At 37.0% G+C, this 14,162-nt stretch overlaps 1 protein-coding gene across 5 annotated transcripts in view; it reads left to right on the forward strand.

Moving 5' to 3' along the window:
- Positions 1-13,457, forward strand: part of SPMAP2L (sperm microtubule associated protein 2 like) — a 75,973-nt gene extending 62,516 nt beyond the window's left edge. For 4 of the 5 annotated variants that reach the window (XM_056802660.1, XM_056802661.1, XM_007496408.2 and 1 more), the window contains 4 exons: positions 594-714; positions 9,374-9,505; positions 11,572-11,747; positions 13,206-13,457. In XM_056802660.1, coding sequence (XP_056658638.1) covers positions 594-714; positions 9,374-9,505; positions 11,572-11,747; positions 13,206-13,320 — 544 coding nt within the window. In that variant the 3' untranslated portion in view covers positions 13,321-13,457. The remainder of the gene's footprint in view (positions 1-593; positions 715-9,373; positions 9,506-11,571; positions 11,748-13,205) is intronic. The other variant, XM_056802663.1, reaches the window with a different exon arrangement.
- Positions 13,458-14,162: the final 705 nt, after the last annotated feature.

Below are 14,162 nucleotides of genomic sequence, written 5' to 3' on the forward strand. Positions count from 1 at the left end.
TGCTACTTTTCCTCTTTCTGATCACTAGATTTATAACCAAAAAATTGATGAACATCATTTCTTTTAACCTGAACCTAGTTTTTATTTAATAAAAATATGAATTATTTAAACTCCATTATGCATTTGGTCATTTGTCTGAAGGATAAACTACTCTTTTCATGTGCAAAGTGCAAGGAGGGCACATCAATGACCTACTATACTTTCAGTCATTAATATGTGAGAAGTTGGGGCAGCTAGGTGGCACAGAGTGATAGGGTACCAGACTTGGAGTCAAGAGGTTCTGTGTTCAAATGTGGATTCAGACTTCCTAATAGTGAGACCCTGGGTAAATCACTTAATCCCAACTGCCTACGCCTTGCCTTTTTGCTTTAAGAGTTGTTACCAAGACAGAAAACAGTGTTTCAGGGGAAAAAAAAGTGACACATTTCTATTGCTAGAAACATCTCATATTACAGGAATTGCTCTAGACTGTTTTGGAGAGGTAATTTAACCTTGGGCAATAGTGTTTACTTGAAAACAAATTCCTAGAACAGGGATTATGAGTGCAACAATGCTCATCAATTGTAACTTTTCAAGTCCCTGTTTGCTTGCAGGCCATTCAGTTCCCCGACTTGGCACGTGAAAGATGCTTCACAAATCCCGGAGGCTTCCAGTAGGGTAGTTCAACTCGCTGTAGCTAAAGCTACACATCCAGAATACGAAGGTCCCAAACAGGTAAAAGGACTGATGCCAAAGAAAACGTATGTGACCCTGCGGGAAGCTACCCTTTAAAATGAGCTCCTGTAGTCTGGCTGTATCTGGCTCTTATAACATTATTGTTTTCCCTGCCTTTTTCCCTAGTCATTCCTTTCTTTCCATAGCTTATGTTTTCCTTCATTATTAAGTTAGACTTTTCCTCTCCTCTCCTTTAATTCTTACTAGATTCCCCCACCTCCTATATCATAAGAGAATAACATGGACACAAGCTCCCTCAATGTACCTCTTCCTCATCTCCAGATTTTTCTGTAGCATGCACTATCCTTCCTTCCTTCCTTCCTTCCTTCCTTCCTTCCTTCCTTCCTTCCTTCCTTCCTTCCTTCCTTCCTTCCTTCCTTCCTTCCTTCCTTCCTTCCTTCCTTCCTTCCTTCCTTCCTTCCTTCCTTCCTTCCTTCCTTCCTTCCTTTCTGATTCAGAGAAAGAAGTGTCTCATCTCCTTTCCAAAGGAAACCCACTAAGCCTGGACCTTTGCTCCCATGCCTGGCACATAGCCATCACTTAATATGTGCTTGTTGAAGTGAATTAAGTTAAATATCCTCCCCTCCTGCCACCATCTTATCCATCTAATGCTTTCACCTTCTTCTCCACTAGCTTCTTTTCCTCCAATTACAAACAACGTCTGCTTTTTCTTACCCTAAAAAAGTACCCTTTAACACACTATAGTATTTCTGTTGTCCCAACCCCTTCCTTCCTTTGCTCTCCAAACTCTTAAACAAGTAGCTTTGTATTCAGTATAGACACCTCTTTGCCATTCATTCACTCCATGGCTTGCAAATCAAGAAATCCAAATTCATTTCTTGATTTTTTTCCTGCAATATTTGCCAGTATTGACTAATAGGTTCTTGTCTTCCATGATACTGCATTATCCTCATTTTTTGAAGTCTCTCTGGTGATTCCTTAAGGGACTTCAGATCAACATGCAATTATTAAATGCCTAACATTTATTTGTTGATTGTTTGACAACCATTTATTATGTGCCTTCAGGACATTCTGGTTCTCTTCTCTCTTGAAATGATTAAAATAAAAGCTCTTTCTTTTTTAAACTATAAAACTTTTAGGTGAAAGAAAACCGAAGCTCCAGCAGCCAGAAACTTACTAGCCTCTCTCAGACTTTCAATCTAGTAAATTCAAAGCTTTTCTTCTAGGCCCCAGATTGGTCCTTATTGTCACCTGGAAGACCAATCCCATGCCAGGAAGTAGGTGTGGTCCCTCCCCCAGCATGAGATTGGTCCATTCAAGACCAATCCCACACCAGGAAGTAGAAAGGAGGGATCCTTGGGGCATGCTAGGGGTTGCAGTTTCCCCAGCCTCAACTTTTTGAACCACACACTCTCCAATGCTGCAAATGTATATTTTCCCTATATACTGCCTACTGCTTACAGGTGTTGTCTCTGACTATTAGAATGTGAGTTCTTTGAGAGCTGGATCCATCTTGTTTTTAGTTTAGTATCCACACCTCTTAACACAGTGCTTTGGCCATAGCCCTTAAAAATGCCTTTTCATTTATTTTATTCAGTTCTCTTCTCACCACTTCCTAAGCTATTCTTCATAGTGATCATATCCAGTACCATGGTTTAAGTGATTACCACCATACAGATGATTTCCACATGTATTTTTCCAATCCAGAGTTCATATCAAATTGCTTACTAGACATTTTTTATTTGTTTCATGAGCATCTCAAATTTAACATGTCCAAGATTGAACTACATATCTTGAGCTCCTACTTTCTTCACTAACTTCTGATGACATTTTTTAATCAAGACTTTGAACTTAAGTCATCTTTGTTGTACAATATCTTGTGTATCTGTCTCCACTTTTAAAATTCTCAAATCCACTATCTTGATTAAAATTTTCACCTTTTTTTGTTGTTGTTTTACATGGACAGGTTAATATCTTCCTGTTTTCTTTGTCTCTGGCTTGTACCCACTTTTAATCCCTCCACAATCTCTGATTATGTCACTGCACTGCTCAAAACTCATTAATGATGTTGAATTGTGTATGAAAATGAAGTGGAGTACTTGTTAGCCTGTTATATGGGTCTCTTTATAATCTTGTTCCAGTCTCCTTTTTTATGGCATAAAAACATGGAATTTGGAATTGGGAGATGGGTTCAAATATTGTCTCTTAACAGTTACTAGCTGTGTGATTCTGGGAAAGTCATAGCCTCCCTGATCATGGTTTATCAACTATAAAATGGGAGTAGTGGTATTTGCTCTACCTTACAGTGTTGTTGCAAAGAAAGCAATTTGTAAATTTTAAAGCACTGTAGAAAGGTGAAATGTATTTACAGCATCTTAGTAAAACTGAATTTTTGTTGTTATCCAACATGCCCTATATTTTCCCACCTTTATGCATTTACTCATTCTTTCCATTTGTGCCTTTTAAAAGTCTATCCATCCTTCAAAGTTCAATCTTCCTAATCCAGGAATCCTTTCTCCTTTCTCCATAGTCAGAAAAGATTACTAAAATTCTGCTGTGTTTTGCTGGCACCTCTCTTATAGTTATTTACAGAATTCTTCTGTGTATTATAATTATTTATGTAATTAGGTGTTAGTTTATTTACTAGAATTTAAGCTCCTTGAGGGCATGACTATTGGTTTCACCTTTGTATATTTCAGTGTTTTTTGAAGAAGATACTTTGGGGGCTTTTAATCTCCTGGTAACTGATTTATATTGGATAAGCTTTTGTACAAAATTATTATAACTAATTTAACTAATGACAATGCCATTTTAAAAATTATCTATTGACTATTTTTAAATGATCAATTAGGCTTGTTTATACAGTTCAAGATTTACCTCTTTTAGTCCTGTATGCTGTTACCTAATTATTCCTATTTCTTTTAGCCTTTTTTCTAATTCTCAATATTGCTCTGACAAGTTGATAATCTGATTATATACAGAAAGCTGATTTATGGGTAATTCCCTTATTAATATGTCTTTTAAGATATAATCAATTTCATTTTCATGAGATTATTTAGTGTGTCATATGACTGGCATCTATCAATTCTTTTCTCAAAGAAAGTAATCATGGCAGAAAAGGGTGAAACTTAAAGTGTATTGTTTGATTCCTTTCATTCTTTCTTCCTGACACATGTTTTCTGATTTATTTCTCACCTAATTACATTAATAAGTAATTGAGAATCAAAATGTATGTTAATTAAATTTGTAAGGTCTTAGAATTTTTGATAAAATTATTCTATTTCTTGAGCCTCTGCAACTGATGTTGTTGTATAAATTGCAATTGTTTGCACAGTGATCTTTTTGCAAATATCTATCATAAATATTTCACTGTAAATGACCAGATATCCCAGAATATAATGGTTCTTGTTACCTTTAGTATATGGTAAAAACAAATTCTGCCAGGTCCTTTCTGTATCTCTCCAAGGTGTACTTTTGAGTCATCTTTTCACTTAGCTGCAACTCCTACATTTCGTTGTTTATAGTGGGAGTGTCAAATTAATGTTAAAGTTCCTACAGTAGTATGTCTATTTGCTGGTCACTGGATAAAGATCTCAACTTGAAAAAATTTGTAGATTGTCTAAAAACTGTTATTCTTAGCATCTTCTTCCTCCCCCTTCTATCATTTTCCCATAGTCACTGCAGATATGGGAGGGAACCACATAGGATTAGGGACCATTTTGTATTTTTCTTTGTTTCACCAGGCTGCCATGGCCAAGGAATTAATCACCAAGTGGCCAATCTGTTGATGGTGAACTATACTATGCTTAGACTGGTTCTTGGAAAGCAGACTTGGTCTATTGCCTGGGTCTTACTCAAAGCCTTCCCAACACATGGTCAAAGTTGCCAGGGCTGACATTCAGCTGGCATAGCCTTTGAGGACCCAAGGTCATCTCTGTTCTGATGAGGCATCAGAATAGGACTTTGCCAAACAGAGAGATATTATGGCCCAAGGCAACACCAGTTTTGAATCTAAACTTTTTTTAAAAAATCTGGCAAAGGAGGATGATGGATAATTTTGGGCAGTGAGGTCTCATAAAGCAAAGAGAAGTAGTGAAAATAAAGCCAGTTTAAAAAAGTTTGACAAGAGATCCAACAAAAGCATTTAAGGATAAAAATGTAAGGAGGGCAACAAACAATGAAAATTGAAAAAATCTGCAGTTTTAAAAAAGAAATTAGGAGTACCATACTTTAACTCAACATCAACATCCTAAATATACTTATAGCATAGGCATGCATAAAGCATAAATCAGGTTTACCAATACACTAAATCCATGCTCCATGTATACCTCTGACTCACAAAAGAAGATACCAAAGGAATGGGGTTGGGGGGGGAATTGGGTCTTATTAATACTAAAAAAAGACAAACATCAAAATATGTCAACCTATTTACCTACTTTGCCATCTATAGAAAATCTTTATAACTCATGTATAAGACTCATCTACACATTGAAGTCATCCTAAGGGAGGGTAGTGGGTCTTTTATGAGCCATCTTCTAAAATAGACCTTATCTTTACATTTTCACACTTGGCTGAAAGATGTAGTATAGAGAAGATTATACTGTGCTTATTGTTTATTGATTATTAAAAAAGTATTTTATTTAGTGGAATGAAATGCTGCCATAAAGACTTTCTTCTAACAAGATGTTTCCAATCCAGATATCAAAATCATTTAAGATTCTCTGAAAAATACTTGGAAATCTTCTGTTTTGTTAAATGTTCATACTTTTCCCTGAAAGTATATAGTGAGTTTTGATGGGGAGGTAATTTTTTTATCATAGACCTAATTCTCTTGCCTTCCTGAATATCATATTCCAAGCCTTGACATTCTTTAGTGTGGAGGCTGCCAGATCCTATATAATCCTGAATGGGGCTCCTTGATAGCTGAATCATCTCTTTCTGGTTGTTTGAAATGTTTTTTCCTTGGCCTGGAAGCTCTTGAATTTTGCTTTTACATTCCTATGGGTTGTCTTTTGAGGATTCAATGTAGAGGGTTATCTATGAATTCTTTCAATATCTATTTTGCCCTCTTGTTCAAGAATATCAGGGCAATTTTCTTGAATAATTTCTCGTAGTATGATGTCAAGGCTTTTTTTTTTCCCCCTAGACTTTCAGGTAGACCAGTAATTCTCATATTTTCTCTCCTGGACCTGTTTTCCATGTCACTTGTTTTTTTTTAATGAGATATTTCTTGTTTCCTTTAAATTTTTCATTCTTTTTATTTTGCTTTATTAATTCTTGCTACCTCATGAGATCATTAGCATCTCCTTGCCCAATTCTAGTCTTTAAAGACTGATTTTCAAGGGGGAAGCTGGGTAGCTCAGTGGCTTGAGAGCCAGGCCTAGAGATGGGAGGTCCTATGGTCAAATCTGGCCTCAGACACTTCCCAGCTGTGTGACCCTGGGCAAGCCACTTAACCCCCATTGCCTAGCCCTTACCGATCTTCTGCCTTGGAACCAATACGCAGTATGGCATTTTGATTTTCCTTTTTGGTTTGATCTATCCTGTTTTTCATGGCTTCCAGCAGGTCAGTTCTGGTCTCCAATTTATTACTTCATTTGATTTTTGTGCCTCTTTTTCCATGTGGACAATTTTGTTTTTTAAGCTATTATTTTCTTTTTTGTATTACTTTCATTTCTTTTTCCCACTTTTCTTCCCATTTTTCTTCTATTTTTCTTACTTATTTTTTAACTCCTTTTTTGAGTTCCTCCAGAGCTTGTGACCAATTTCCCTTTTTTTTTTTTTTGGAAAGTTTGGATATGTTTGCTTATTTGTCACTCTCTGCTGCTGCTTATGTATTTTGCTCTTTTTCTCCATAGAAATTATCCAGGGTCAAAAGATTTTTTTGCTGCTGCCTATTCCTTTTGCTACTAGTGGATTAGAGTTTCTGCATGTTAGTCTACATTGCTTTCTTAACTTCTGTCTCATAGGTCTTTGTCTTGGTAGCATCTTCCCTTCCCAGTCAGATGTCTGAGTGAGAAGGGCAGGTAGTTCTTTATGTAGTGTGTTTTAAAGTGTTTTGTCCTGAAGCTATTTTTTCAGTCCAGCCTTGTCTCTGCCCAATTTCCACTCTGCTGCCCAGGCTCTGTGTTCTTCAGCCTCAGGTCCCAACTCTCACTTCCAAGACCTTGCACTGCCCTCAGGGAAAGTCTGTGATACCATCTAAGCCAGCCCCTGAGAATTTAGAGATTGCCTGACCCTTAGATTCTGGTGTGGTAGGTAGTATGTATGTGTGTGATCAATTTGTGCTTTGATAAGTGTAATTTTGTCCCCTTATAGCATGGAAATCCCCAAATACTGCCTACCTCCAAGGCTGCATACAGTGGGAGATCCCCTTTACTCATCTGATTTTGATTTCTGTCTTTTTGAGATACTTTGTTGTGATTGATTGGAAGGAGATTCAGAAAACTTGTTACCCTGCCACCATCTTAGCTCTGCACGCTATGAAAAATATAATGATAACAATAACTCTCAGCAATATCTTTTTTATCATAAACACAAGATAAAACCTCAACTAGGAACATCATCAAAGGTGTTTACTGTGTTAGAGGAGATACAGGACAGAATTCAAGTTGAAGAAGTCACTCCACACATTCCTTTGGTACATTGTGCTCTAAAATATTGTAGAACTTTCTGGAAGAGATCCATAAGTATTCAGAAGAGTTTAGCTTGACCACTTGCAGAGGAAAGACCAAGTAGATGAATTTAGTATTACCCATAACATGAATTGTGAGGACCACCTATACAGCTTGTCCATCAGTACAAATACTTGGATTAGATAGTATAAATGAGCAGCAGGTTGGGGCTAGAAATAAACTAGCCCCAGAAGGAAGGAGGAGAATGATTTGGATTGCCTTCAAAAAGCTGCAAAGCTCCTTTAATAATTCCATGGTTCCCTCAGAAACAAAGGTTCATCTTTTTAATACTGTTACAATATAACATTATTATATCATTGGGAAAAGTGGAACATGACAGTCTCTAAAAGATATTACCCATGGGGAAATGGAAAGGTTCAAGATGGGTGTGGACAGGCTACAAAAAATATAATGGGGATTTTTAAATAATAAAAATAGAGAAGATCATCATAGAAATGCATGATGGGAAAAGAAGATGGATTGATCATGTGATGAAGGTGAGGGATGATGAGTGAATAACCTTAGTGCTCTATTAGTATCCTTAAGATATTAATGTATATGATACAAAAAAAAAGGAAGACCTCAAACATGTTGAGCGATCTTTTTGTTAGGTTGACCTCTTCTAATGGGAAGTCATCAGTTAGTTGCAAAGAAGCTGGCATGGACAAATTATGATATACATTATAGGGGGCACATCCAAATTATGAGGTCACAGATCTATTTGAGCATGCTTCCTAGCACTTGAAACATTATTTTACATATAGGAAGTCTTCAGTAAATACTTTTAAATTGAAATAATGATCATTTACTCCTTTGGATTTCATAATTCTGAAGGGAAAGAACTATCTTCCGTATTCCTTTTAGTTTTCCCAGCCTAAGTATAGTCCTTTGTGCCTTGTAATCTCATCAAATTGATTGATGAATTCATAAAATCAATTAGGTGTTCATTGTCCCTGTTCAGAAAATTCAGCCCCAGATACTTACTAGCTATATGACCTTGGGCAAGTCACTTAGCCCTATTTACTTTAGTTTCCTTAACTGTAAAATGAGCTGGAGAAGGAAATGATAAGCCATTCCAGTGTCTCTTCCAAGAAAATCCCCCAAAAGGTGTCAAAAAGAATTGACTATCACTGAAATAGACTGAACAGCAACCACAACAAATATTCAGCATTTCTTATGCTTCCGTAATATTATTTTACAGTATACTTTCTGTGGATAACTATTTTGTTTCTATTTTCTAGCTACTATGAAAATTGCTATTGTGAATATTGTGAAATATTTGGGGTCTTTCTCAACCTTAACTATAATCACTTAGTTTGCTGTGATATTTCTTGTATCATTGCTCTTCTCCCTACTCACATAGTCACTGCCCTGTTTAGGTCCTTTTCCCTCTTACTTGCTCTACTTGTAGTAGTAGCCTTCAAAATTGATACTATTTGGTGTGTCTTCTCCTTCCATTCTGTCTTCCAGATGGCTGCTAAAATTATATTCCTCAATCACAGACCAGACCATGTTATTTTCTTTATAAAAGAGCTCTATGGCTTCCTATTCCTTCTTATGTCAAGTGCAAACTCCTCGGTTTGTCATATAAGCTCAGGATAATCTTGCTCTAACCTGCCTTTTGAGGCACATATACTATATTTAGCATACTCTTCATTCCAACCACACCAGTTTACATTCTATTCCTAATGCATGACATTCAATCTCCTATCTCTCTTGTCTTGGCAACAGAGGCTGCTCTATTTGCCTAGAATGTGTGCCCTCTTCACATCTAGCCTCTTTAGATAGGATCCCTATTTTACTTATTTTCTTTCTGTTTTTTAGTTTTGCAATGAAATTTCTTTTTCAAAAAGTCTAGTTAAAATGGCACACACAAGTATTCTCTTAGCACACACAATTTTCCTCTCTGCCAATTCTGCTAAGAAGTGTGGCTCACTGTGCAGGTCTAGAAATGCAATATGGATCTGATTGATGTCTTTTGCAAAAAAAAAGTCAAGAAATACTGTTTTATTTTCCTTATACAGGTTGAAACAAAGATCCCGCCTACTGCTTTAACTACACATCCCACAACAAGAGTGGTCACTCTTTCTGAACCAAAGATCAAAATAGAAACACTATATTTTGAAAGAAGAACAAATGAGTTGCCAATTCGCCCTGTAAGATACCACTTTTTTCCCCTTGTTATCTGGGGAAAGATACAAGTTTTGACTGGTTCCTGAATGTTGGAACAATGGGCTGGATAGAAAAAAACCTAAAGTTTAATTGAGGACTTCTACACTTGAATAAAAAGAAAAAATTTTACAAGTATTGGATGGAGGGGAAAACATAGTAAGATGGTAATTTCTATGAAAAATGAGATTTGGAGAGTTTATTCAATTAGAAAGTCAGTATGAATCAGCTGTATAATGTGGCCATCAGAGAAGCTAATGTGACTTTAAGCTTCATTGAGAAGCATGGTATCCAGAGTAAGTATGTAACTCTGCCAGATACTGCTCTGTTTAGAATACATATGGAAATATTCATTCAGGCTTGTTCACCCATCTGGGAAAGACTTGGTTAATCTGGAATATGTCCTTTAGAAGGTAAGTAGTGTCATGAAAGGAGTGGAGACCATTCCATATCAGGGAAGGTCAGCTGAAGGACCTGGGAATGCTTAACTTAGAGAAGAGAAGACCAAGAGAGGCTATGATGGTTGTCTTTAGCTATTTGTAGAGCTGACAAAATTTTTCTATTTGGTCCCAGGAGGTACAACTTAGAACAAAAAGTAGAAGTTACAAAAAATAAAAATTTAGGCTTGATATAAGAAAAGAAAACTTCATAACAATTAGAGCTTTCCAAAAAGAGAATAGGCTTCTTCTCTTGCTCCCTCCATTGGGAGTTTTCAAGAAAAGGTTGTATTGGAGATATCATAGAAGGAAAGATAGTACTGGATTTGGCTTCAGAGGATCTGGCTTCAATTCTGTCTCTCCCTATGTGATCTCAGGAAAATCACTAAATCTGTCTTTTTTTTTTCATATATATTATGAGGGATATGGATTAGATAATTTCTTAAATTCCTTTTACCTCTAATTCTGTTATTTATGATTTATGATTCTACATATAGGATCATATATGTAGAAATAGAATCTATATAAATATAGAATTATAATTCTATAATTTATGATTTATAACCTATGGGTTCCAGGTTGGACTTGGTGGTCTCTGGATTCTCTTGCAACTCTGTCATCCTATAAATTCTAACCCTACCAGCTTGGGGCATCTTAGAAGAGTATCCTATGGAGAGAAGGGGTACCTGGGCAAACAATCTAGAGCTGTGCCTGATCTAAGTCTCACACAATTGGGTGCTCGCTAAATACCAGCAGGTCATGCTTCGTACTAGTCATTGTTAAAAGGTCCTGAAGGATGACTTGAATTTTACGTTGGAGATTTCATATGGGATTCTCTCAGACAGTATAGACTAAAGAACATAATGATTGAAGTCAAGAGTCTTAGATTATAGTCTTGGCAGTGACTTGGATAAATCATATCCCTTAATTCTTCAATCTCCCAATCTATAAAATGTAGTAGGATTTATCATCCTCTCTACCTTAATTAACCACAGGGTTTCTTCTTCATTTGTAAAATGAAGAGGTCAAGTGAAACTAACTCTAAGGTATATTCCATCTCCTTGGATTCTTAAGTAGTCATAAAAGGCAGCATAGAAAAGCATTATTTTACATAAAAAGTATTTTACATGAATAGAATGATTTATTTCATTTTACATGAAAAGCAACATCATAACACAAATTAAATATGTAATAATGAAATATGTCTGTGGGGGTGTGTGCATTTTATACATACATACACATATACAACATTTTCAGAATTTGAGCAGTTAACTGATATGAAATTCACTCATTCATCTTTTATAATAAAGATTTGAATGATCTTTAGTGATTCTGATTAAATATCAGCCTTTCTATGTCAGTGATGTGGGATGTCATTCGTGTGTGGAAGCTCCCTCCTCATAGGCAGACTGTAACCTGTCTAGAGCTAAATGTCTTAAAAGAGTTGCCTTGGGCTCAGAAAGAGTAAATGACCTGAGCATAGTCAAACAGCTGGTGACCTCTCCTCTCAGTGTTCATAGTTTATCATAAGAGGCAAATGCCAAATGGAGGCTGGAGTTTAAGATTAAGGTCAGCAGGTTTGGTGGATTTGTTTCTATTTTTTTTTTCCTTTAAAGGTATCCAATGCTGCCATGTCGGCCCAACCAAGTTCTCGTACACAACTTCTAGCCAGAGCCAAAACTGTAAATGAACAGTATCTTCCAGTGCGTCCAGTTAAGCAGCCAATACGAAGGTCTACCCTAAAATATGTCCCAACCACAAGGATTGAAGAACTATCTGTTCCTAATGCAAGGTATGCATATACCAAGAGATTAAGAGGAGAGATGGGGGTTGAGTGGCAGCTAGGTAGCTCAGTGGATTGAGAGCCAGTCCTAGAGATGGGAGGTCATCTGGCCTCAGACACTTCCTAACTGTGTGACCCTGGGCAAGTCACTTAACCCCCATTGCCTAGCCCTTTCTGCTCTTCTGCCTTGGAACCAATACACAGTATTAATTCTGAGACAGAAGGTAAGGGTTTAAAAAAAAGAGAGAGAGAAGAGATGATCTGGGGAGGTAAGTGTTAATAAGAAGAAAAGTTCTAGAAATGAAATATTTTCAAAGAAATCTTATTTGTTACATTTACCTTGGCAAGCCATTAGCTATTTTATAATGAAATACTGAGCTGTTTTTAAGGTCCAGGGGACCTAGTGTTGACTGGGAGTCAGAAAACTTGGTTCTCATTCCAACTGTGGGGTTCATTTTCTGTCTGGAAACCAGTAATCTTTAGAGTTTATTTCTTTTATCTTCAAAACAAGCCTAACCACACTTGTTCCCTGTCCATCTAATAGGAGCAATAAGAGGGCTCATATGATTAATTCAGAGTAGATGATTTGATTTCTGAAAAAGAAGCACATAAGCTTGTAGAAACGTTTCTCTTCTTTATGATGTTTATTTAGGCAATGGTGAATTAAATGAAAGGAGCTCTCTCTTTAGAGCAGAGGTAGGGAGGAAAGAATCAAGTGAGTGACTCATTCACCCTGCTTCTTGTTAGCTGACTCTTTTAAGAGTAGGCGGGCTGATTGGGTTCTAAGCTGGGATCTTTTTCCCCCCAAAGTCAGTTTAAAACAGTATGGGAGGGAAGTGTTGTTCAAGGAAGCTGAGAGGAAGCAGATCACAAATTTTTGGTCAGGACCTACGAGATAGCGTATAGTGCACAGGATATAGTAGTGGAAAAGGAGCTAGCTTTGGAGGCAGGATGATACAGGATCAAGTCCCACTTCTGCCACATAACTGATCCCAGGACCCTGGACAAGTCCTTTCAACTCAGTACTCTGAGGCAAAAGTGTAAGACTCTTAAGTTGAAGATTGTATGGGGAGAAAGGAGAGGAGCCCCTTCCATCAATGAAATCACAGGCCAAAATTATTCTTCAAAATCATCAAGGTTTTAAAATTTTATTTGTTTTGTTTCTAGAAGACATAAGGGAGTTAGTGATAATTTAGGATGAAAGTTTAGGATAAACAGTGTAAAGTTTCTTTGCTCAGTGTCTTGGCATAAGGCAACTGCTTTTAAGTAGTATTACTTTGTAGGGATCTGCTTACTCATGAACCCCTCTAATGTATTATTTTTTAATAGTAATTTTTAATAGTAAAAGAGAACTAAATTTGAATGATTTCATTTAGTTTTTTGGTAATAAGTAGAATACTACTGAGAAATTTCCAGTTTTTTTTTTCTGAAATGTTATACTTATTTTTCCCCTTTGCTTTGTTTCAGAACACCTTTGACCACCAATGGTATTAATCTAGACGCTTTTAAAGTCAAAGAAGCTGCAAAAGTAGCAATATGTTCTCCAAGAATAGTAAAATTGGCTGAGCCTGTTAAACGTTGAATGCACAAAATACCTCCAACACCAGTGATGTGTCTGGATTTGAAGATGTCTGGCTCTCCTTTCTGCCAGAAAACACTCAGTGAGACCTCTGGGAGAATCATCGTAATGATTAAACAGCAATTGTTTTCTTCTGCATACTTTTTTTGTACGTGTGTTTCTAGTATCTGATATTCCTTTGTTGTGGTGAAAATTTCACCTTTTAAGATTGTTATAATATTGAACAATGGCCGCCAAGGAATTTACTTATGAAATTCCTAAAATGAAACACTCAAGTGTTTATGGAGGTTTAATCACAATGGGAGTAGGGAAAAGGAGAGGGAGAGAAGGAGAGAGGAGAAAAGGGAAAGGGGTTACTCAACCTCTGACCAAGGCAGAGGGAGTTTAGGCCCAAAGGCCAAGGTGGAAGGAATTAGTCCTTGACTCACGTGCCCAATCTGAAGGGAAGCTGTCTGCGGGCCTCCTCTCTCTTCAAGCTTCTAACACGAACTGCCAGCTCTCTCCACAGGAAGTGCGTGAATTCCAGAGGCTGTTCCCTACCTCACTTCCTGTGCCTCACAAGTGCCAATGGTGGCTCTAGCTTGGCTTAGGACAGCCCAGGTGGGCAGTTAGTTATTTCTGATTTGTCATTGACTAGCACATGTCTGTGTAGTGTGGGTGTGCACAATTTTTGGGTGCTAGACCAAGATGGAGACTTTTAAAATTCACAATCCCCCCTGATGATGATTGGGGGACTAGTCTCCCCAATTGATCACTAAACATAAGCATACTGCACCCCAAAAAATTCTAACTGTAAGTGTATACAAAAATTTACCCATTAAGAGGAAAACTAATAGTTGTAGATA

This window comes from Monodelphis domestica, chromosome 6 (assembly GCF_027887165.1).
Source record: "Monodelphis domestica isolate mMonDom1 chromosome 6, mMonDom1.pri, whole genome shotgun sequence".
Taxonomy (NCBI): domain Eukaryota; kingdom Metazoa; phylum Chordata; class Mammalia; order Didelphimorphia; family Didelphidae; genus Monodelphis; species Monodelphis domestica.